Raw genomic sequence first — 26672 nt, forward strand, 5'->3', positions numbered from 1 at the left:
TTTAAGAAAATGTGTTGTAAGGACATCCATATATATGCATACATAGCCATATACACAGATTTATGCATCTATTTCACCACATAGGACAAAAAATCAATCATAATGTAATCAACCAGAGAAATCAGCCTGTTGTCTGCCTTTACTCTGTCATGACAATCTGGAACAAGACTTTCCCAGGTCAGTGGCTTCTTTTTCTGCTGTGAATGCGGCACCAGAGGTGGAAACGCTCACATTTTGTCCCTGACCTACCTCGTCAGCAGCCACAGTACCCCAGGGAGGGATTCCCATTATACCCCTTCATCTTTCCTAACTTGACACTGTGTTCACTATTTTGAAATTAAAAAAAAGAAACAAACAACAACAAAAAAAAACCCAAACAAAACCACAAAGTAAGGTATTGAGAAGTATTTTGCAAATTCCCATGTACTATATAGAAACCTCAACTAACCCACAACAATTGCAGCAGGCAGCAACGGCCCTTACACTGAAAGGTTTCTAAAATAATAAACAAAATTATTCTCCTTGGTTTCAGCATCCCAAACCCACACTTCTCCTTCTCTGCAACGTACAAGTGAAAGTAACAGATAACTAAACACAAAAACCCTATAATTTGGTAAGAAAATGGTATACTGAAGGGGGTGAGGGGGGGATAAAAATCAAAACCACAGATTCTTAAAAGCACTTCTTTTTCTGAAATTTGAGACCTCATCTTCTTCCCACCTTAAATCATGAAAAAAAAGCTTAAATTTTGCCAACAGATCAGGTAGCACATTATATAGACCAAAAAAAGTTCTGATCAGTTCAATCTGCACACTGTTTTAATAATTGTAAAAGGAATTAATTTTCAAATTTGACTTGAAACTTAATTTCAAACTGAATTTTCATCTAAATAAAAGAAATACAATTTTTTATCCAGAAAACATCAAAGTAAGTCTTTACATGGGTTTAATAAGAGTTAGTTTTAAAGAACTGTCTATTCTAAAAGCCTTTGCAGCTTTTTGTAAAAAACCCCCATCATCTTGACAAATTTTCTCCAGCTGTTATTTGACCAGCATACAATGGCTGTCACCTGTAATCATTACTGATACTCTGACAGCAGCACGGCCTATATTTAGTTTCAAGTTGAAATCATTATTACGTTATTTCTCAATATGACATGTTTAGTTATATAAGTAAATACAATTAAAATCTTAATGCAAATCCAAATTAGATGAAGCTTAAAAAATATCTTTAACACAACTGAATATGAATAAGCCTAGTCTTTATATAGATCTGTTATTATTTAGACTTTACCATTAATTAAATGTATACATGTATGTGTATATATATATGTGTATACACACCCCCCCTATATCCACACAACTATCTGGGAAATGAAGGAAGTGGTGGCTGAGAAACTTGCTTTCAAATGACAACAAACCAAATACTCCCACAGCTCTGACAGATATTTTTTTTTTTCCTCCTTTTTATTCCACTGATAATTACATCAATAAACCTGATTCAGCAAATCTGTTGCTCTCTAATTCATTAATTAAAACAATTTACTGCTACCACTGTGATTTTTCAAGGACATCAAAACCACATTCCAAATCAAAACAGCAGAGATCATCAGTTTATAGATGTGCAAAGTATGCTTTGCTTTCATGGCAATCTCACAATTAAAACACAACTTAAATGAAAAAGAGCTGTTTTCTTTAAGATTTCCTCGCGCAAGCACGTCCAGAAGAACACATTTTGTTTAGGGGGAACTGAACAACAATATTTTTATATCAAACTGAAAATGAGGAGGGGGGAAGGAAAAAAAAATTCTATGGAAAGTTAACCATTTCCAATCAGAAGAAAAAACAAGATATGAATATTAATTGTATAGTAAATTGCAGAGCAACATTTTTATAGCCTTCATTTTCTCAACACTCTTCCTGCTTATTAATTTTTGGGTAGAATAACACAATTGACTCACAGAAAACAAAACCAGTAAAGAAGTGAAGAATTCCTTCTGTTTGTTTTCTCCCACAAATCAGGACTGACAGAAACTACACCAACATTTTGGAATTGGTTTGGAAAAATCTGTTAGACGATGAAATATTCACGTGGTCCTCAGCAATCTCTTTCACCGAGTTATCCTTGGAATGCCATTGTCTGCACTAACTTCTATTTTTTGCTATTTACATCATTTGCTTCTGGTCCTATTTGCCATATGTGGCCGTTGTAACACCAACAACATCTGGACAGAACACACGAGGCGCAACAGTCTGAATTCTCCCAATCTCTTCAACATGCAGGATGAGGGATAGGGAAGCCAAAGCTCAAGCATAGTTGAGAATCCTTATCAGTGCAGAGGAAGGGCGAGCTGTTGGGCACCACTTATACAAGTTAGGCATACACAAGTCCAGGGGAGCAGACAGGAGGCATCCATGGGTGCTGGCAGGTTGAAAGGCCACTCTGTGATTCCTTCAAAGGTCATGGCAATGGAGGGAGGTTCCTGATGATTTTTTTAGAAGATAAAGGTCATGTTATCTTCAAGAAGAGCAAGGATTGTATTGGGAAGCAGAGGCAGTCAGCCTCATCCCAGTCTCCCAGGAAAGATTACGGAACAAATTCTGCTGGAGTGATCCTTCATGTGCCTGGATAGGGCTCCAGGAAAAGCTAACATGTACTTACCAAAATCAAATCACACCCAAACACCCTGATTGCTTTCTATGAACAGATAATTGTCTCAGCAGACAAAGGGAGAGCAGCAGATGTTTTCCTTGACTTGATAGCAAGGCTTTCAGCATGATCTCCCATGGTATCCAAGCCAGAGAGAGATGGACTGGACTAGATGATCTTTATGGTCCCTTCCAACTCTAAAAATTCAGTGAAATTCAGTGAAATTCAGAGTGAGCTTCAAAGGGCAGCTTGTGGAAAACCAGTTGTATGAAGAGGCTGAAAGAACAGTGCTTTGTAGTGCAAAGACCAACTGTTGGCCAATATTAATGGCATTCCTCAGGAGCTAATATTGGGGCCGATGCTGTTTTATGTCTGTGCTACATTTAACACATTGAGAATGAATGGAATGTGCCCTCAGCAAGTTTGTGGATGACACCAAGCTGGAGGCAGCAATCAATACACTGCAGGGCAGGATTGCCTTTCAGAGGGATCTCAACAGGCTGTAAGAATTGGCTGAAAAAACCCCTCATGAATTCCAAAGGCAGAACAACCTCATCTAACAGTACTAGCTGGGAGCTCACTGCAAAGCAGCTTTGCAGTAAAGGACCTGGGGAATCAACGTGGACAACAAGTTCAGCAGTGTGCCCTTTCCACAATAAGGCCTAACCACATACTGGGCTGCATTCAGAAGAATGGAGCCAGCATACCCTGGGAAGTGATCAGTCCCTTTTATTCAGCGTTTGAAGACCACATCTAGAGTACAATATTCAGTTTGGGGCTTGCCAGTACTCATGCAAGGCTGACAAACTGGAATTAATTCAGTGGAGACCGACCATGATGATTGGAGAGCTGAAGGATACAACTTGAAGAGAAGCTGAGTGAGCCTGGAAAAGGCAAAAAGGTGGAAATCTAACTTCGGTCTTCCACTACCCAAGGCAGTGGTCACAACTGCAGCAAAGGAAACTCCGATAAGGTATGAAGAGGAAAAAAAAATAAATCACAATAAAGTTGGTTAAGCATCGAAACAGTTGCCCAGAGATGATGTGGAATCTCTCTTCTTTTGAATTTTCAAAACTCAACTGAACAAGGCCTTGAGGAATCTCTTCTAAATTAATGACAGTCCAGCTCTAAGCAGATGGTTGAACCATATGACCTCAAAGGTCCTTTCGAAGGTGAAGTATTCTATGATTTTCTAAAGGACCGTGATTCAGCCACTTGTTTTGCTCACATTTGGGAAATTTGGCTATTCTCACTTAAATGTAGGTCTTTGCACTTTTATATATTGAACTGTGTTTTTTCAAGTGGAATTATTTCTCTAGCTTTCATCCTGTCCTACAAAGCATGTGATTCTTTCCAGCTTACAGCGCTCTATTTGCATTATCCATGTCATTAAGAAAATCTTGATGCACTGTTTGATACAACAAGCCAGTTCATGAAATAATGATAATCATTCTTTACAGATTTTTTCCTATAAATTGTATATTTATCTTGCAATAATGAGCCATGACCCTGTGTCTCTACTTATGAGTACATCAGGAGGGAGGCAGTGTTAGAAGCCTTACTAATATCAAAATACCTATTACTCTTAGCATCTGCTCCTTCTTCCTTATCAAGGAGTGGCTTACACTATCACAGAAGGACATCATTATAGCTTGACAAGAAACATTTAGTAAAAACACATGCTTATTCTTATAAAGCATAAACTTTTCACATTTTTTTCCCTGGGTTGTTTTCTGTCTAACCGATGGGGCAGGTTCCTCCTTCTCTTTGCCCCTTCTGAAGTTGTCCTGTTTGTTTGTTTTTGTCTTCCAGAAGCATATCCATTATCAATGATTTCTCAGACATGAGTCATAAAAAGCCCAGAGGCTGTAGACACTCCATACATACAGGACAAATTATATTTACCTAAGTAACCTCTAATCCTTTATTTAATAGTATAAATGTTAGCTCCGTGATCAGTTACTCGGGTAGCAAACGCTGAAGCAAAAACAACCAGAAGAAAACACATCAGCAATATATTACCAGTCTTCCCTCACTATTGAGTAATAAATCAACTCCCTCTTTTCCCTTTTCTTAGTACCTGTGTTTCTGTACAACTCTTCACTTACTTGCTGATGTGTTTCAATTTTGTTTGTATGCCTGGACCTCACCCAGTTGCATCTTTGTAAGCTCCTCCTGAGAAATTTGAACTTCCTTCCATTTTCTGCATGGTTCTTTCTTGAAATCCAGATCTCTGGAGAAATTCTGAGCTATGACAGCTGGTCTTTAAACACCTCTTCCACCACTCCTTAACATTAGAAGGATTTATAAGCTTAACAGCCAAGAGTGAATTCTCTGAAATGTTCTTCTTAGGTCTGTTCCTTGCAGACCCCAATTCTAGTTTTATTGCTGTCAGCTGTTGTGAAGCCTACAGTTCCTGTGCATCAGAAGATTTAAGTGTTTCCAAAGAGCCTCACCCTCTGGCCTGACATTCTGTACCAGACTCCCATCATTAAGAAGACCCTTTGAAATCTCATGCTTTTCCTCAACAGCAAGTCCCGTGACACTCAAACCTCTGAAATCCAGGAGACCCCAAAAAGTTACTGGGAAAAGATCAGCCCATCTGTTCCCTCTTTGGCTACTGCTAGCCAAAGGAATTATCAACATGATTTTCAATTGCTTTAACAGTGAATGCTAAGGGGATTTATTGAAATGTATCCACAGAACTACAATCATAATAGAACAGAATCTGAAAATTGGCATAACTAAAGAAAACTTGTAATAATATTGCAGAAAACCAGGGATGACTATTTTTGTGTAAGGATTTCAGTTCCACGTGTCTCTAACCAAAGAAAAATTTGTATGCCTCTTTAGATATTAAATATTATTGTCAACAATAAAACGGACTGATTTCCTGGTCATGAAATTTCTTAGCAGCAAAGCAGGATTTAAGAGATATTGGCATGCTTAATGAGGGGTAGATAATTGCTAGATGGAACACTGTGGGAAAGAGTGAAGAAGCTGTAAAATGGTGGTATGGCAGTAAAGATGGATATTAATTCATCAGCCATGTGGCTGGTTTTGATCAGTAGGCTCAGCGTTTGGCTAGCAGGTACCAAGCAGCTCCTGTTCAGTGGAGCTCATCTAAGTTTTGCCATAGCATAAAGAAAGATGTTAAACAGGTGAAAACGTGTCACACAACTTTCTGAATGATGTGCATTATTTAAGAATGCAGAGTTCAAGTATATGTTATAGATGTACTGGGTTAGAGAGAAGAGATTTAAGATGTCTTGACAAGTATCTTACCAATGCATTTCTTGGTTTTCAGAGATCTGAATGCCAGTACATTCACCATTCTGGAAGGACAAGAGAGTATTAGGTTCACATGAATGCTATCATCAGAAACTGTCTGAAGTCGGAGAGGAAGCAAGCAGGTGCCCACACAGCTGATAAACTGATATTTTCTCTTTACAGAAATCCTCAGCAATGAACATTCTACCAGCAATACCTACTCTTCTGTATCTGTGAAAAACGGGTCTAAGTTTAAAATCATTTACCTAACCAATTCAGAATGACTGCCTGAGGCCATGATCTCATTCTCCTCTCTCCCTTTCTTTTGCCATCTGATCTCTTCCGGTCTTCTAACAAACTCCCATCAGTGCAAAACTCTCACTAAATAAGAAAATAAGCTCCCACATTCTACTGCCATCAGAACCATTGCTGTACGCCCAGTTAGACTTTGTGGCTGTGGGCAGAGTCAACAATGAGGCATCCATCTATCTGGAGTGCCCAACTCTTTTCCAGAAGCAGTGCCAATGCTGCTTCCAAAGGGACAGAAGGTGACACGGACTTACCTAAGCCTTAAATGAGCGACTTTCCAGTCACAGTCATGGCCACAGCCTGAACTTCAGGCTGACACAAAAAGTGCATACAAAACTGATTCTATAACTTTACAATAAATAAATAAAAACTCCATAAGGACCTGGACTTTAGGAATAACTTGCTCAATTAACTTCCATGTTTTGCTTTGTTTATTAGCTTTCTGATGTCTCATGAAGTCAGGGATTACAGTTTAATGGATTTAAAAATAATTTAAACAAATAAGTGGATTCTAAGATACCTTAAAAATATACCGACCCTTTAAGCAAAAGGGTCATTTGAAGCCTAACCACAACTTCTAGCTCATACTCTGCTGGAATATTTATCAAGTTTAAAAGACAAGCATCAGTAATCTTAGAACACCTTAACAACATAAAGTTACTGGCGAGCATGTAAAAGATGGGCTGCTTGTATTTCAAAGCCACAGCTCCTAGAACAATAATTAACATGAATTTCTTGGTGCAGCATTGATGAAATAAGTTGCAATGGGAACGGAGAAGATAAGCCCGAAGAAGCACGTGCGTGCTCGGTGTGCTCCAATTGATACACGGTACTGTCCGTGACACTGGTCGGTTGCCCAGATGAACAGATGCAGGTCCTCCTTCGGGGAGGCTGACATGACAAATCTTTCAGAACACGATGCCAAGAGGCATATATGGAACTTGAATGAGCTCAAAGAAAAATATTTCTCTTCAGAATGATTTACTGAGCAGCAACAAATTTTTGATGTGACAATACACCTACAAACCCTATGTTTGATGGACAGTTCTGATGTTTTCTTAAAAAAAAAAAAAAGAAAAAAATTCTTCTGGAATTCATGGTTTGTTATTAGTATAGTTAAAGTTTTGTAACTTAATCATGTTCAAAGTTATTTGTTTAAAGAAACTTCTAATCCTGCCAATATTATTCACAAATTTAGGTTGCTTTTGGAGGATCTTATAAACATAATGTTGAGACCTTCATAAATAAAAGTTAATATCTTAAACAATTACCACTTATTCATTGTAATTATGCAACAGAACCTCGAGTTTTGCCTTCCCGAGGGATATGCAATCCACAACTATTTCAGAAGAGTAAATACGCACAACAGTTACTGGGAAGAAAAGGAAATCATGTTTTGATGCCAAGCTCCTTTTCTTGCCCAGCTGGTGAGAAAGAAGACCCCAAGTACATTCAACAAATGGTTAATCCCGAGTTCATAAATCTGTAGGAAAAGTCACAGTTCTCATCATTGTGAATTGTCCCATTAACTCCAATAAGACCTGCTTATGGTAATGGACTATTTAAACAGTGAATGGTTTTACTGGGTGAACACTGGGATCACTCAAGAACTGAGGCCTTTAGGTGAGGAAAGTACGAACTGGTGGTGTGTTTTGTTCATCATAACCTGTTGTTAATCATCTACCTTAGAGATAAACACGCTCCATAGAAATGCATTTACCTGTACAACAGTTCCATCGAAATTCAGTCAGGAAGCTTTCACACACAGCAAAGGGCGACACAGTACAGAGGACTCATCATAACTCTATCTTTGGTTTCAAAGCTGCATCAGATTTGTCAGATGTCAACAGTGTACTGGCACAGCTATTAACTTCAGGCCATAAATTAACAAAACTCGCACCTGCAGCTTGGTCCTTTGATTAGAGCACCTGTGCCTGCCAGGATGATACGGCTTCCCTGGCTTTACATTATATTTCCTATTCTACTGAGAGCATTTAACATACTGAGTTCCAACTATGTGTATAAAATCGTTTCTCAGCCAAATCTTCCATGTTCAGTGGAAACCAAAATTCAGAGAAAAATACCAAAGAAGACTAAGCTTTTCCCCACTTCTGTAACGTCTCCACTGAAACGGCGACCCATGACATGGTCCAAGCTATATACGTTTGATAACCCTAGGGGACTCTCAAGCTATCAAAATTTCATTACCCTCACAGCAGTCCCAGTACCTTCTTAAGTTGGACTGCTAGCCTCCCTATCAATAAATAAATCAACTGTAATCCTTTTCAGTGACTAAACTCTGCTTTGAAGTTGTATCAAGCATCAGACGTTCCTTGCATAATTTTAACCAGTGCAGAATTATATCTTTTCTAACATATTCACAGTCTTCTTAAACATGAAAAAATAAAATTAAACTCTGACTTTAAGCTCATGGAGGAAGTTTTTGCATACTGTAATCAGGCATTTCACTTTTTTAAAAAATTGAAATATAAAGTTTATAAAAAAGTGTACCAAATCTATTGTACTTCCGAAGCAGTCACCTCTTTGGTAAAGATGTGACTCTAAGGAAATTGTGTGTGTGTACACGTGCGTGTATATATAAATATATATTTTCAAGTTCATTAACCTAGGGTTTTACAAAAGACTCAAGACAATCTGTTTCAGCATAGACCTTTCAAAAGGAAAATCACAGCACTGTTTGACCACTTATTCTAGATTGCTTTGTGGCTGAAATATTGAGAGTCATCCAACAGAAACTCCACTATCAAAAGGAGGTAGACAAGTACTTCCATCCTCCTCTTTCAAAACATGCCTCCAACTCAAAACAAGTTTCCCAAGCATGAGACAAGACACCTGTGAGCACTGAGGTCTCCTTCGGTACCATACAGCATTGATTCCAACACAAAAAGGAGGATCCCGTCTGAGAGAGCAGTCTTGCACAGGCATCTTCAGTTAGAACTGGCCACCAGAGGAAAGACAAGTATGAATAATACCAAAATACGGCTTTGGTTTTGTCTTCTCAAACTGAAGTTAAAATAATAAATAGGTAGGACTAAACATAGTTTAAAATTAAAGTGCCTTTTAAAAAAAAAAAAAAAAAAAAGATTACCATACATACACACCTACATTGCTGTTTCCCACAGTGTGTTCCAGCTATTGCTGGAGGATAGAAATAAAATTGCTCTGACTTTTGTACAGCTGAGCAGACAGGTTTAACAAATTAATAAAATGACATGTAGACATGCAGGCAATAGCCATCACTAATTTTCATTTTTACTCTTTTTTCTTTATCCCTCTTTTGAATTTGTCATATAGAACGTCATGAAGTTAATAGAACAATCATTTTAATTCTAGTAATCTTCTGCAAATAGAAAGAAGTTAAAGATAAAATGTTTTCTAAGATTTGTGCATTTAGCATTTAACACCACATTAGGTTCTGTTCATAACCTCAAGTGGAGGTAAAAAGAAATCTTGAAAAGCTTTAAAAATGAATCATTCAATTGTGTTAACCTCTTTTCATTTAAACACTACGCTTAATACACAATGGTCATACCCCACATCCTACAAGGCTGCTGTTTAGATTTTTTTCAGATTTTAATTGCACAGTAATCCAGTCCCCCAGGCACATCAAAGGCCACATGTCCCTCTTCACCACAATTCCAATTGCTCTCATCAAGTAGGAAGTTTAAAGCACAATCAAATTCATTTTCCAATCACATGAGCCCTGTTAACAAGCTATTCTTTGCATTCATTCATCCATTCTAAGATTCCGCAACTTCTCCAAGATGTCTTGGAGAAGAGTTTACAATGAAACCTTTGATTGCATGCTGGCCTTGGGGATCAACCTTATCACCACTTACTTAGCTGTTCCCCAAAGGGAAACAGGTGACATGGCCTCAGATAAAACAGAGCTAATCTTTTTTTCGATTAAACTCTTTCAAAATTACAGCTAAAACATCACACCCAAAGCTTGCATTAGTTAGGACTGATACTGAATATTGACATTTCTGGGAAGAGGAGGAAAGAAAAAAAAGGTAAATAATTCAAGGCCATTCCTTTAATGATTGAAAATTATCGAGTGTCAACCAAAACAGCAAATAAAACATTGATTTATATATGGGCATATGGGTAAGAACTTACCATTTTCACTGTCGGACTTGTTTTCGTGTTCGGTATCAGTCAGAGTGAGGGCTGAGTTGGAACGGCTCGACAGACAGGAACTGCGCCCTGATTTGACCCCCCTGCCCCAAAGTCTCATGGCATGCTCGGGAGACATCACTCCTTCATTTTCAGTATCAGCATCTGACCCTGCACTGATAGAGTAACCTCTGTGGGGCAGCCCCATTTCCGCACAAAACGCCAGTCCTCGACGCGTTGCTGGTTCACAAACTCCTAACTGCCTTAGGGTAAAATTCTGTCCTGATTAGGGGAAAAAAAGATAACAAAAGGTGAGATTTTTTTTATTTTTTTTTTTATTTTTTAAAAAGAACCTAAAGTAAAAACACTCTTCACGTGTATAATTGTCTCAGGTATCACCCAAGCTGTTTTGTCAAAACTCCCCATGTATTACAATCAAGTGGATTCTTTTGTCTCCAGCTCTCCGTGGTGCCCCTTTTCATTCCTGCTACACCTGAGCACTGTTTTGTCAACTGCTTAAACACATCAAAAGTGCTCCTGGGTAGGAAAGAAATGTAACAGAACCTGCAAACTAAGAAAAGCCAATTCAGCACATGAAAGGATTAAAAATAAATGAAATTTTTTTCTTCTTTTTTTTTTTTTTTTCTTTTTCAAAGCGTGAAAGCAGTAACAAGGTATTTGTCAGGATTATCCTCTTTTCTCTTTTTTTTTTTTTTTCTCTGTTCTGGTTAGAGGCCAAAGCAATAGGTTATTTTCCCTGCACAGATGTAACCCAATGGAAAAAACTAAATGGGAACCAAACTCACTTGGTCTTTATTGAATTTCTCTGCCCTACTTTAATACAGAAATATAAACAAACAGGAACACAGCCACCCATTACCTGCAAGGACTACAGTAAAGTTCTTATTTTTCATGTCTCCGTATTTTGAGAAACATGTTAGGCTTTTACTGCCGAAGAAGAGTCTGCATTTTACACAGACTTTTAGCCTCTGTTTTGGGGCAGAGCAAGAGACAGACGTGAATCCCAAATGATTGTATTAATAAATTTGGTGCAATAAACTCGTGACACTTCAATAACTTAAAGTGTCTAAATTATGCGACACTCAAAAATGACTGCCTTTTTAATGGCTGCCTTCATCCTACTTTTATGTCTGCAGATTTAAGACATTTTATGATATAGAGACACTTGGCAAGCTCATTTGCATGCCTATACCCATAATGCTCTTCCACCCTAGCCCACAGTTATTTCATAGCTGTGGGAACAAATTAGAACACACATTCAATTTTTGAATCTGACTGGCATCCTAATGTCTCCAAAATCAGTCATTTAACATAAAAATACGTTAGTAAGATAATTAAAGCTTACAATACAACAAGAACAGAATCCCATCAATCAGAAGGTAATAGAATGCAGACATGTGAATACAGAAGCGTAAATAATTCCTGAAATATTAAGAGTTAATGCCCTGGCCATTGACTTGTTTTAAGTGAGCCAGTTAATTATTTTATTGCTGCGGTCATAGGAAGTTGTCGCCGTAAGTTTCTTCGCAGTCAGAACCATAAATGAATTCTGACAATGACTTTCATAAATAATGAAAATCAGTTACTACAATTAGCTGCAAATCAAACTGTATTTATTATGCAGGTGTGAATAAATATTTGAACGACAATACAGCTGGGGAGGTAAATATAACAGGAGTAAGCATTTCTATGAGTGTGCCTGAAGAGTGTGAAGGATATAAGAACAGAGGATTACCATGCACACTGATAGTATCGTGTCATTTTTTAAAGCTGTGTCAATGCCCTGTGAATGTTCAGGTTTTATGAGAGTTGAAACTAATCAGAGAAGCAAACAGGCCAAACCAACCGCCCAGGGGTAACAGGATCAGAGCTGAGAGTAGTAAAGTCTCTATAATGCTTATTATTTTGCATTTTTGGTAACTCCATGCTAAGGGTGACAGTCTAGAAGACTGGTTTGATGTGTTAGGTACATTATTACGTGAATCTACAGTTGCCTAAAGTCAGAACCAAGTATATGGCAAGCCCGTGTGCAACTGTGTATGCATATTACCTACACACATATGAATCATAGAATGGTTTGGGTCAGAAGGGACCTTAAAGATCATCGAGTTCCAACCATGAAAAAGCTAAGGTGTATACACAGTTGCACAGCAGCATCTTATTGGTTCCAAGAACAGAGTTTTGTGAAGCAAAATGGAAAGGAAAGAGGTATTTTTGACCAACAACAAGGTTACTTGAGTCAGTAACAAAACTGCCGTTGACTTCAAGGCTACAAGGTGTTACGGCTCTGGTCCCCGCAACCTCGCGGTGCTGAGATGTGCAGGGAAGGAAGGATGTGGAAAGACCCAGATGCTGTCTCCTGAGCTCCAGTGAGACCAGCTACAGCTAGAGAGCATTGCAACCTGCCGCTCCTTGGAACCCACACAGCCCGCACTGTGAAAAACACCTCTTTGCACTCAGAAAAATCACTCAAGGAGAGATCTGTGCAGACCCATCAATTTGAAGAGACTATTCCCTCCCCCTTTTTCTTCCTCTTAAGCAAACTATTATTTTTAAGAGAAAATACTTCAGGCATTATACAACAACATCCTCCACGATCGCTTTCTAGGAGACTGGGTCTCAGGCACAACGCACCACCTACCATCTATTAATGGGTTTTATTTTTTACTTTAAGCTTACAACAGCCTGCCTCCATGTAAAATGTTCTCTTCTCTTCTTTTTTCCCCTCTTATGAAAACCAAAATGGCATGTGACAGGGCCAAAGCAGAAAAGGGGGGGCAGGCCTGTATCTTGCCCTCTCATCACATTCAATATATTGGAGCCTTTCACTACACTGAGAAGTTTTACAGCGTAGCCCAGAAATGCTGTAACCGCTTTAGAAACATCAGGCTAAATCATCTTCTGAATTAAAGCTCTCCTAAGAGCTTCACTAAGAGGATTGTACTCCGTGTAAGTTGCCTACATAAATGAAAAAAAAAAACAAACAAACAACCAATAAACAAAACCCACAAAACCCAAACTAAAAAGTTGACATGGGAAAATACGTATTTGTGTAGGAATTTATGTCCCAACGGAAATCATACATACGTGACACAAAAATTTTACATCATCTTAAGATTCCTGAACAATGAAAACTGGAGGTCTTCCAGGGGAAGCTGAACACGGCTGGGATGCAGGCTTAGTGGGCAGCAGAATAGTTGGGGGCTTTTACCTGATAATGAACAATACAATGAAATAAAAATAAAAATTGAAAAGGAGGTTGCAGGAGCTCAGTGGGAAAAAAAAAAAAGTATGAAGAGAAGATGTTCTCCTTCTTGTGTTCTTAGAGTTTCTAATTAACCTTTCCAGAATTACTTCAGTGTGAGGGATTTAATCATCGGTTTCTTACACTATACACACATTTGCAATTTCTCCCACTGACAATAAGTGCCTCAACAGTTCATAGAGACTTAAAAACAACTTGGCAATTGTAATGAACTAATTCCTGAGAAGAAAATGTAGATACAGAATAAACAGATAGGCATAATGCTTTGTGGGTTTTTTAACTTTCCTTTAAAAAGGTATGAAGTAAAAAAAAGTATGAAAGTAGGAAAAAAAATGAGAGACGTTTCAAGGAGACTTGTTCTGGAGACACCTTTGGGGGTTTTGGACTATTTGGGATGATGTATCACTAAGTTAGATTTTGAAAACTGACAACAATGCTGTTTACTACCACTCTACCATTAGATACTGTACTTCTCTTGGCTAGGAACATCAATTTATGGGTAGTGTAAGGGCTGCTGACACCCTCCATTTGTGCAGACAAGAACAAAATTAATGTAATAACTCTAAAATAACTTTCAGGAGCTTGTGCAGCAATCACTGTTAAAAACACAGCATTTGCCAGCAGTAACCATAACACATGTACCTGTTATGTTGCAACCACTTTCTGTTTAAGAAATGACCCACAGACGATTGCTGTACCTCCTTATATACTTTAGTTAAATACATACAAAGAAGTATACCAACAAATTTTAATATATATTATACATATTATTTTATATATTATATATATAATTATGATTTTTTTAAAAAAAAAGACATTGCATGTACAGGTGTATATATATTTCTCTGCCAGAATCACACAGGTTATATCGTCTGGAAATGTAAATCACTTTTTTAGTTTAATCAAATACTGCATATAAGCAAGTTTGATGTATGCAGAAATTGTCTATTATTTTAGAAAGTCAGAAGTTAACAGCTGGAATTAAAAGGAAACCTGCTGCACTTGTGTCACATTTGCTTCCCTGGCCTAAATTGGGGAAGTTATTCAAAGACATCCATAATAATTTAAGCTTCAACTTGGAAACGTTATCTGTGGAGGTGGGTTTTTGAAGAGGACTACTAAATAAAAGAAACAGCCCCATGGTTCTTCAGTTGTCAGTCCTTGCTCTAAGGTGGATCTATACTAAATATATACAGAGATACTCTCTTAAAAAACATGAAAAGGGGAAAGAAACAAACAGAAGGAATGAACAAAAAACGTCCAACAGCGAATTTGTCAGCATCTCCAGACATCAGCACTGTCCTTAGTAATTCATTAACCACTGATAAGTCGACAAGTCAGGCTCTAGCAATAATAGACTATTGTGGAAAAGAGGCAAAGAAAAAATAAATCTGAAAAGCCTCTAAAGTATCTACCAGGTTAGCATAAAAATACACCCACACCCCAACCTTTTAAACCAGAGGATTTATAGTTTGAGGCCTCTGCTGACTTTGGGTTTGTTGTAACAGGATAGACACAGCACCAAAAAGGCAGAGGTCCCAGAATCATCCAAAAACATACTCAAAATTCTGTTTAGTTTTGTTCTTCCTTATGTTTCTGATGTGAAGTTTCATGCCATGTCTACTGCATCCTTCATTGCTTGTCAGTTCCTCTTCTAATCTAGTCTTCCTTCGTATCTTGCCTTCTTCAATCTGCCTATAACACCTTCGTGCCATTCAGAAATGAAGCCCATTTTCCCTATAATCACTGTGATACTGCACGACAAAAATACTTACACTAAGCTAAGAAAATTTGTGAAACAACTACAGCTATACAGATGCAAAACTGTGATCATGGTCCTTAGGAGAACCTATCTTCTCCCTTACATTTCCTCGATTCCCTCGATTAACCCTGTGGTTTGTTGAGTTTTTTTAATTAACAGAAGTCTCATTTATTTAGAAAGCAAATAATGAAAAATATTCTCCTCAGGTTTTTATTTTCTGTCTGCAGACTACTGCTTACAAACATGTCCTCGTAATACAACGCTTATCATAAAAGCTTATTGTATAAGCAGCACTGATGTCAAAGGACCTGCAAGGACCATGCTGTTTTCTGCTATTTTGATATGAGAAAAGTACTTATTTCCTTTTGTGTCCATGTTTACACAGCATACAACAGGCACAGTTTTCCTATTTGAAGCTCCGTACCTGGAGCTCGTTCTCAATACCTCTGAACACTTTCTGTAGAGCAGAAGCCAGCACACAGCTGCACCACACCTTTGAAATGCTTCATCCTTTCTGTACAACCAAGAGCTGAAGACTACTGACCTGATTCAACAGATCCTTGCCTTCCTAACTCACGACAGCTATGAAGGAATAGCTCTGTCAACTGCAAACTGGCTGGCCTGTTCACTTTACTAATTCCTGAAAAATACCCGAGTTCAATTATGTGTGAGTCAAAGATGGAAAAAGGAGCTTCTTTGTGTATAACAACAGGCAGCAAAACTGGGCACGAGCAGCACCATTGGGAACATGGGGTAGATGTGACCTTGCTAGATGATCAAAGCAGAGCTGGACTGGTTTAGCAAGAATTCCATGCAATCCTGTGGGATCTTGCACATCATCTAATTTCAAGGGTCTCAGCCCTACCTGGTTTCTTAAGGAAAAATATATAACTTATCTGTAAATAAAATAGTATTATTTTTTTTCCATTTATTGGGGCAAACACAGTGCGGCACAAGGTGGTCCTTGGTAAGGAAAGCTCTTGAGGGGAAGGACATCGAATTGGGAGTAAATGTACAGTAGAAAAACAAGTTTGCTTTTTCTTTCTTAAAAAAATAGCAAAACAGAGCCCTTGGATGTTGCATAAAACTCCGATAAAAAGTGTACAAATGCTGTCTCCAGAAGTCAGAATGTTAGGTGGGTAGAATACAATTATACAGAAGAGAGAATGAGTAATAGATGTGATACCATCCATTCTGTCAGACAAACTTCACAATATATTTATTAAAAAGGAGTTTTCAAAGCTGTACTGGCAGAGTTGTCTTTGCTAGGATGCGAGAAATCACAGTGAAGACTGACAAGTAGTGAGCTTTGCCTGTGTTAACATTTTTTCTTTCTGATTTGGCATAGTATTTTGTTGTTATTACTTCAGCCTGATTTTCTCTTTTGTTTTTGTGAAAATTATCTGTGAAATTTAAACCATCCTAATCCACTGTATCACATTTTCCTCCCGTTTTTAATTCCTGTGTTTTCCTCTTCACTCATCACAACCTTCTTCCTTGTCACCTCTTAATCTCTCTTTCTTGACCTTTCCGCTCTATTCACTTTTCCATCTTAACCTTCTTTTCTTGTCATTATCTGATTTAGAGTGGAACTGTAAGATTCGTATGAATGACAGTTGCTTCTCCAACGTAACCAGTAAACTACATCATAACAAAGAGCATTAAATTGCATTCACTCTTAGCAACTGTGCATCTAATTTTCAAGTGCTCGTTATTCTGAACCACACATTTCTCCCATTCCTTGGGGGCTTTCAAAAGCATATGGGGAGCTCAGTCATGGTCTCAGGGACTTCTGAAAGAGTTAATGCCAGATGCTGTGAGTTCTGAGCTGCACTCACCACCCTGCTCTTGGTAGAAGAGCTTTATGTAAGACTCAAAACACCTGAGTCAATTCTAGAAAAAAAAACATACAACCCTACGCTTATTTTTTTGTGGGAAATAAAGGATTTCAAACCTGGTATTTAAACCAGCCATGTAATTTTTACTAGCACTAAACTACAGAATCGCAAGGAGACATTGATTGAAATGCTAGCCCGGGAACGTTTTCATTTTAAGAAATAGAGCAGAATCAATGCAAATGAAAAACAATGTCTTCCTGCCACTGGTTTTCCAAATTATGGTTCAAACATACAGACTCTTCTGTGCCGTACAGGAGAATCGTAATTTTATTCCCCGTTAGGCTTGAGGGTGGCAGGGGATCCTCAGTACTAATCCACAGACTAGAACATAAGAAGCACTGCTTAATCCAGTATAAGGATAAAGGACTGTTCATCAAGCCCTTCTGAAGTTACCGCAGAGTAAGATTAAAGTCAGCTGAAGATAATTTCACAATTGCACAATTCAGAGCTTCAAGCTACAGCAGCAGCAATCATGCTCTAGTAAATGCATTAATAATTTAAACATTACGGTTCCAAATTTGGGGATTTTATGTAAAAATCATGCTTTATGACTCTGATTATAAAATATACAAACTAAATTAAGAGAAAATAACACAGCTGTCCAGATCATGGACTGCAAGGGAGGGGGGGGAGGGCAGGGAAAAAGGATTCTGGGGATTTAGAAAAGAAATACAACTCCCCGAGTAGCAAGGGACACAAAGTCTTGATCATGACCAGAAAGACAGTACAGACATTTTAGGCTTCTACCTTAATCTTTGGATCCTGGGACCAAATCGTCAACACCTCAGCATCCATTTATTACAAAATACGAATACAGCCGAAATTTGATAGATGTGAAGAAAATATGACCCAAGGGTAAGTAATGTGGAGATGATGGATATCCAGTCTGTAAAGAGCCTACAACCACAGATCTGACAGGTATGAACTGCCACATTAAGGTCCGTACGATGCTAATGACATGACATACAGCTTGAAATGGGGAAGAGGAGGAAGGAGGAGGAGGAAGGAGGCAGCATGAAGAGAAGCATGCAAAATATTGCTCAGGCCCACTGATTTTCCTCTCTATGGGGAGGAGAGAAAACTCTACTGTTATTTCTGCCTTTCCAGAAGGGAAAGGTACATTTGCCACCACAAGTGAGCAGAGGTATCACAGCATGGCAGAAAACTCGATTAGTTCAACAGGGTCTGAACTGGTATAAAGAAAAAAACCCAACACACCTATTCAGAGTAGCCCCATACATTTCTATTCATAGGATTTCATAAGCAAGTATCCCAAATGCTCTGCAATGCATGGACAGAACAAGGTGCTGTAGATAAGCTCAAGAGACAACGGAGAATACGGATCCAAGGACTTCTGCAGAAATGAAAACCTCTTTTACTCCCTCTCTCACTCACATTGCTGTCGGACTCCCCCAGAAGGGTTCTCATTCAGTAAACCCCCATAAAATGTAGTGTAGCATTGTCTAAATTTAGATTTTCTAGCAAAATGTCCATTATGCTGAAGACAGGAAAGGATTTATGACTCAGACCTATTTATGGCGCTGCAAAGCAAAAAAGTAGAACACAAAACGTGTGTTCCTGTGGCTCTGCCATTTCCTCTTTTGGCTTTAGTAAGCTCAGTAATGCTGAGTACTGGCTCTCAAGCCAGTAAGGTGTGACATTTTACAAACAAATTTCAGAAAGTATCAAGGAACTTCCTGAGGAATTATTCCTATTTTACATCTCTGCTTCACTTTCCGCATGTATTTGCCAGTGATGAAATAGGCAATCACTCACAGCTTGCCCTACAGCCCTGAGCACTAAACCAACGGATGGGACAGATGGGGGTCTTCAGCCTCTTCCATTCCTCCTCTCACCCCATCTCTAACTGCACACTTTTCTAGCTTCATTCTCTCTGTAGAAGTTAACACGCTGAAGTCATCTTTCATAGGCGTGCATGTGATCCATTTATCTCTCCAGTCCTCCATTTAGTTTTTATTATGAACAGGAGCAGCACATACATCTTAGTATATGAGCTACAGAAAGACGGAAGAGCAATTACAGACCCTCTACAGTATCTCCCTTTCCATGGGGCTGAAAGTCCTTGTGAAGGCCCCTTGCTCACCTTATAAATCCTTAATCATTATGACCAAGAACTTAATTCTCTCATTTTGCAACTGGACTAGTCAAAGACAAGGTTTTTACTCTGTGGACCAACGCTGTGTAGAAATGCCTGATCAAGCAGTCTACTGCCAATAACCAAGGTTGATTTTTCCCCGAAGGATGACAATTGCCCTTTGTCTCCAGATCCGTAGCTCATCTACAGACCATGACCCACAAGGGGCCAATTTCAACTAGATGAATACCTTAGAGCAAGTGTACATATCACTGAGCGTGAGCTAAATATACTCCTAATCAAATAAAAGTGAAATGTTTTTCTTAGTACCACTCTGTAGCTAATAGAATAACTTTAAAAGTCAACAGATCCTTATCACCTGGAACCTGAAAACCAATTAACTTCTTATTGTTGCTTTAAGAAGTAACTAGTATAGCAATGAAAGATGATAATATTACTTAGCACTTACAGCGCTTTTCATCTTCAAAGCATTTTGCAAACATAAACTAATTAATCTTCCACACACGCCTGTGAGGTGGGTGTTATTATTCCTGTATTACAGAGGGGAAAAAAAAAACCCACCACCTCTGGCAGAAGGTTATGTGCTTAGCTCAAGGCCACAAAATTATTCAGAACATACTGGCACCGTATGCCGCTTACAGAAGTTACCCACTCAAATCGGGCGGATGCTGCAGGTGGCCCTGTTTCAGCACAATAAAAAAAAAAAGTATCTGTCATGATGACAATCAGGACACATCTTGCACTGCAGCCAGGAACACAAGACACTAATTTCTAATATCTGTCTCGGATTTTGAGGGACAGTGCTTGCCATATCACTGAATGGTGATTAATTTGCTCACCGGGAGATCACAAAGCCACTTATATATTATTTCATACCTTTTTGTAAATAATATGCAAAGCAGGCTGATTCAGTTCTATTGAGAAACACTTGCCTACTCAATAGTCAAAATCAGCTCATCAATAAGGCAAAGGGAGTGCAAGGTCAAAAATGGTCTTGTATATCTATCCTTCCACTGCTTCTGACAGGTAAGTTTAAAGTACTCAACCTTTAGGTTTAAAAACATGTCCATTTAAATCCTTTAATCCTACAGTTGACATTTATGGAGACTAGAAAGATTAAATATTTTGCTATCCAAATAACTCATTTTAAGCAGCTAGTATTTAAAAGCAATAGACTTTGGAGACATATTGCAGTAGGACAAAAGTTGCAATTAATATTTCAGGTTTCTGAAGTCTTAAAGATATGTCCCCGACAGTGTTTAATATCTTAAATAATGAAATAAAATTGTTGAAGCATATATATCACCTTTTCAGGTCCCTCTTTCACCGAAAGGTGAGATTTTTCTAGCGTCTAAATCTGATTGTCACGGGAGCGGCAGCTGAACGCGAGCTATAATACATCCACGCGCTGCAATGTACTGTACATGGCTTCGCTTTTCAGCAACCTGCTATCAGTGACCCAGCATATTGTGAAGGAAAGAAATACTTTTTCTTTGCTTGTTTGGTTAAGTTCAGTCCCTCTTTTTGCAGCTGCAAGGAGTTATTTAGGGCATTTAATCTAATATAGGCACATAAGTATTCTGGAAGAGTAAAGGTACAAAACCATGCAATACAAGTACTTTCTCCTGCAGAACTGCAGGGATAGCATGAGAATAAATTGATGTTGGGACTTGGCTGACAATGAATTGTTCTGATTGATAAATACGGTGAACTCATCCTCACTGCCAGCTAGAAAGACCAGATTACCTGCAGGCTAAACCATAGCTGGCTCAAGCTCTCAGAAAGGTAAAAAATTAACAAAGTCTGCACTACCTCATCGAATCTTCTATTAGCAAAAGGTGTCCTGCAGCTCAACTTCTCAATTCACACAGCTCAGAGACAGTGCTGTGATTATTTTGTAGGAAAACACGAAGACGTGCAGACCCTGCCACCTGCGCTCACGGGTCAGCCTCCTCCTCCTGTGCAAAAACTCACTGACATCAGATGTGGATCGCTCTATAGAATCACTATATTGTCCTGCAACAACAACATTCCTTGAAATGGAACAATGACTGCTTAAGAGGTGTTGCATATTCTTCTCTTCCCTTTAACATGTATCTGATGGAAAATAAAATACAGTTTTTGCCTGCCTGTTTTTTTTTCTTATTTAGTAAAAAGTTTTTCAGTTCGAGTCCAGTTTGATTTGTGATCTCCTTCAAATTATTTTCATATTGTTCTATTATTACTTCCAATTACTTTACCCGAATGTAATTTAAAAAAATACAACTTACTTTTTATATTTCTACAATCCTTCCCTCCCAACTCCATAGTCATGTCACACTTTCAGATATTTTTGCCTGGGAGACTGCTATGTACTTTGTATCACTTCACACAGCAGTTTAATTTTGTAAACACATTAATTTCTCTGTACAACAGAGAAATTCAACTTTATATAGTCAGCTTTAATCCTGAATTCAGCAAGATGCTTGGGCATAGTGCAAAATATAAGCATTTAAGTCCCTGAATTCAATTAGAGAAGCTCTACATTTAAATTGGCTGCTCATTATAGTTGGATACTTCAAAGCCCAAGAAAATAGGTGTCTTCTTCCTCCCTAACACACAAACAGCAAAAAATATCATCACACCTTGGAAGTAAATAGTTTCTCATGGTGCTTCATCCATTGTCAAGGATGAGACTAGGGGTCTTCCCAAACACGCAATAAAAAAATTGAGTATCTAGCTTAAAAATACTTTTAAAGAGAAAAAGTTCATGGTCTTCATTTACACGACTGGGTGCTGAGTTTAATTATTCATAAGCTTACCAATTTTTTTTGAATCTTACGTGTGGATTAACAACAAAGTGAAAATAAGTAACTAAATTAGAAGCTCTAAAAAATAGAAAACTAAATAGTCCCCATCTAAAGTCTTTAACCCCCAAACCAGTTTTGCAACAGAGGAAGGGACCTGAGAAGAAGGGAAGGAGACCACAGTAGGTCCCATCTCTCGTTGATGTTAACTGAAAGCACGTTATGCAGATGAAGTTCCAATTTCCTAAACAAGCACATCTGCTCTTCCAGCCTTGTCAGCTGGCTTTCAAAATTAACAACATAATCCCAGTTAAATAATAATTTAATGTTCAAATATTTTACTAAATGTTTTACATGCTGGTTTTAGAATTACAGTTACAAATATATGCATTTTTAGGCTCTTATTTATATTTATGGAATTAATCTTAAGCAATAGAAATTCAACAGATGAGGAAAAAGATTCTCCAATTGTCACTTCCAGTCGCAGAATCTCCTCTCCAGAAGTAAAGATCTCCCGGGATAAAGCTACCACTGAACAGGGCACACCTATCCCCCACGGCAGCATCTCTTTCTGAATTCCTACCATGGGATTTTTGAGAAGCAGGAAGCACAAAGACATGTACTGAGACAACTCAGGAAGAAGAGGTGGAAAAATTCTGATCCATTAGCAGAAAGCTTTGAAGGGCTTTACTCCAAAATATCAGCCACAAAAACACACTGACATGTTTAAATTGTGTCACATTTGAGAGATGCGAGAAACTCATGTAACTGCTCCAGTAGCTTTCCAGTGGACACTGGAAATTCAATATTGTTATTTTACACAGCCTGGGTAAAAAAAAAAAAAAAAAAGAAACACTGGTCATGATTAATTTTAAAAATTAATTTCCAATTAAAGGTATTTATTAAAGCTTGCATTTTTTTTGGCTTATAGATTTATTTCCTGTTGATTTAGCAGGCTAGAATGTAATTAGACTGTCAACAAAGCCACATATCTGCACTCTATTTCTAGACAGAGGGGGAAAAATAAATAAATACAGGGAAGTGTGTTTTATACATTATTTAAAAACCTTTGGAATGACCTTGAACACCTTTTCCACAAAATGCTTCCAACGCCAGAAGCAGTAAATTCTCTCAGTCAAAGAAGAATCAAAGGAACATGCTATCTAAGACTGCAAAACAAGCCCTTTATAACCTGACCCTATCAAACCTGCAGGTAGTCCCCAAAGGTGCTAAACCAGCAGACATTAGATGAAGCCAATAAGCCGTACAAAAAGAATTGAAAGGACGGTGAAGAAAATCAAACGGGCACAGATGACAGGGCTGAGACCACTGAAAGGTGAAGATGACACTACACATCCCAGACTGCCATTTTAGGCCTATAGACGTGCAATTTATTGCATATTGGGCAATGAGTATTAGTTAAACATTATGTGCTTTTCTGAAGAAAATGAAGAGGAAAAAAAAACCCCAAACCCCAGTGCACCATCATATGTGACATGCCAGACTACATAGCTTCTTCCATTACATTACTGCTATTTAAAAAGAATAGTACCCTATTCAGGCAATAGTTTATGAATCCATTAAATAAATGGTGCCTGTTTTGGCACAATTTTGTCGCTAGTACTAAAAAAGCTGCCATAGTAGAGATCTTATAAAACTTCGTCTTGATTTTACCTCATTAAAGTAATGAGAACAAGGTGACTAAAGACTTAAAAACTAGAAAGTAGTGATGACCTGGAGTTTCAAGACATCACAGAAACCAAAAATACCCAGCAGAAAGCAGACAGACTATGGTAGCAGCAAGCCTCAGTTGTGTGAGCCTAAGAGAAATATTTTTGTTTCCCTTGCAAACATTTGAAGGCAAAAAAGCCAACTCCATTTGCCCAGCTCTAATTCTAATGTAAAGTTATTCTACTTGGATCAAAATAAAACCACCAATGGGGAAAATATTTTTAAACATTTATAAAGTTAAAACTAAGGACTTCCCCAGAAGGACAAAGGTTTCTTTTTCTGCCCCTAAATCTGTTCTTGTTTCCTCATAAAAGAGAAGATAGCTTTATACAGAAGACTGAGGTATAGGTTCAGTCTGCTCTTGGCCCAGCTTTATCCTTTCAGATAGCTGGGCTGCAGTACTAACTTCTTTTTTTTTTTTCTACTATATTAAGCAGTTCAGTTCTGGAAATGTAGAAATGCCAATTCCAGAGACTACAAAGTTGAATCCAAGGGTGATGCATGAGAGCTTAACCCTAACTGGAGCCAAGCGCAATCTCCCAAAATGACTGAGGTTCAAATGGACCTCTTGAGATCATCTAGTCCAAACCCTCTGATGAAGTACAGTCAGCTACAGCAAGTTGCCCAGGACCATATCCAGGCAGGTTTTGAGCATCTCCATGGATATTTTAGATCTCTCTTGTCTCTCCAGTTCTGGACTCAGAAATACAACAGTGAGCTCTAGCAACCTGTTAGCAGCTGGTTCGATATCATAGGTATCCACTAAAAAATCCCCCAGCAAATCCAAACGTAGAGAGCTCTGTTACTCCCCTTGTGAACTAAAAGATAAAGGCACTGAGCTAATGCATTATTCATACGTGTATCCACACACACTGTTTCCCCAAACCTGTTCATATGGCTTGGCCTTCTTGGCTGTACAAATACAGCTGTATTTGTTTATTTTGATTCATTTTGAAGCTTATTTACATTTTAGGTATACTGGAGTGGCAAACTTTTGGGCAATCTGTTAATGAGTTGAATTTTTGCTGGCGGTCTAGTTTTTAAACTGTAAGGCCTGAATACTTCACACCTGATTCTGCAATGTTGTCTCTGACCCATCGCCCAACGTGGGCTGTTCACTTAACTTTCCTGTGCATCATGTATTATTTATTTCAAAGATGGTACATAAAGCTTTCCCATCTTTGTAAACCATTCAGTGAGAGACAAGTGAAGTGTACTATGTGTGCAGAGTATTACTAAAGCTGACAAAATTAGTATAACATACTCTTCATGCAGCAAGAATGCCTTGTTGCTTGGTATTAATGAATTACACACTCTGAATTAAAACATCTTGCCTACCTTGTCTGGTATACTCATCCGCTTCTCTGTGGACCAAGTCTTTTACCCGGTTTCCATACAGCAACCTAGAGGAATCATGATCAAAAGCTTTCAAGGTTTCGCTGGAGCTGTAAGACTTCTGCGTAGGCACTCGGCACTCCTCATTTTCCGCAGAAGAATTTGTATAGCGCCGTTCCTTGTCCCGTCTGCTCTTTGTCAGGGAGCAATAAGGCCTACGTTCCTTCACATCCATACTTCATTCCTTCTCTGCGCACATCAGTCCAGCTTATTTGGAAGTCTTCTCTACATTCAGCTTACATTCACCTATAACAAAATCAGAAAGACAACTGCCGATGTGTTACAACGTTCTCTAATTGCTGTGATTGCTTCCTAACTGCCTGGAAGAGAAAGAAAGATCTGATCAGCAACGGGTGAGACGCGCTTCTGGAACGTTCGCAAGACTTCCCTGAGTTTCATGCATGAGCTACCCTGATCAAAAAAATTAGCAAAGAAATTCTTGTGAATGACAACACAATACTGCTCATTTTTATGCAACAGATTAGAAGATCAAAAGCAGACTGAGAATGGGGCGGAAAAACCATAGCTTTTCAGCTTTAAGAACGCATTACTCGCCTACAGTCTATCTGTACGTAAGTTGTTTTCTTTTTTTCCTGAGAAGGATGTATGCTTTAATGGCAAGTCTGATTTCCTTCTGCTTGTCAGAAACTTCTGGTTTTAATGCCTGTTTTTTGTATACAGACTTCTACAACTTTTTTATTGTCATTCCTATTCTAAGAAAATTTTTCTCATCAAGAACATATACACATAATTTCACAGCAAGCTACCAAAACATTAGAGGTGATATGCAGGAAGACTTCTCCAAGGCAGCATTTTCTGTATAACTTGTGCTAGAAAGCACGCAACTACTTGATTTGTAAGTGACAGTCCAAAATAGGTTTTTCCTTCCCTCAAGTTTTTAAGGAATATTACAGTAAGAATCTTATTTCCATTACTATTTATTTTTCTTTACTTTTCTTACTCCGTTTTCAAAACAAGGCTTCTCAGGTTCATCTCTTGGGTCCTGCACACTTGACCAAAATGTCTACGTTTCTGACAGAGTAAGAAATAGTTTGGAAATTTTGCTTTTGTTTTTTAAAGAAAAGTGCTAAAATAAAATAAAGAATATAATTGTTACCTTTAAACAGCTGACAAAACATCTAAATAAAGAACAGTTCAGATTATTTTAATACTTTGCAACTGCACGTGTTAACTGAGGCCTCAATATTTCTTGTTTAACACCTTATATATTAGAGTTCTCTCTTTTGTCTCAAGAACTTTCTCCTGGGTGCTCCCCTCAATTTAAACTACTTAAATACCACAGCTTATTATTTTATGAAGTACTATCAGTCAA

At 38.2% G+C, this 26672-nt stretch overlaps 1 protein-coding gene across 6 annotated transcripts in view; it reads right to left on the minus strand.

The window, feature by feature from the left end:
- TENM3 (teneurin transmembrane protein 3) overlaps positions 1 to 25514 on the minus strand; it is a 322908-nt gene extending 297394 nt beyond the window's left edge. For 4 of the 6 annotated variants that reach the window (XM_074154471.1, XM_074154470.1, XM_074154469.1 and 1 more), the window contains exons 1-2: positions 25283 to 25514; positions 10369 to 10647 (exon numbers count right to left, since the gene is read on the minus strand). In XM_074154471.1, coding sequence (XP_074010572.1) covers positions 10369 to 10647; positions 25283 to 25514 — 511 coding nt within the window. The remainder of the gene's footprint in view (positions 1 to 10368; positions 10648 to 25282) is intronic. The other 2 variants (XM_074154473.1, XM_074154472.1) reach the window with 1 other exon arrangement.
- Positions 25515 to 26672: the final 1158 nt, after the last annotated feature.

This window comes from Numenius arquata, chromosome 10 (genome assembly GCF_964106895.1).
Source record: "Numenius arquata chromosome 10, bNumArq3.hap1.1, whole genome shotgun sequence".
In the NCBI taxonomy this organism is placed as follows: Eukaryota; Metazoa; Chordata; class Aves; order Charadriiformes; family Scolopacidae; genus Numenius; species Numenius arquata.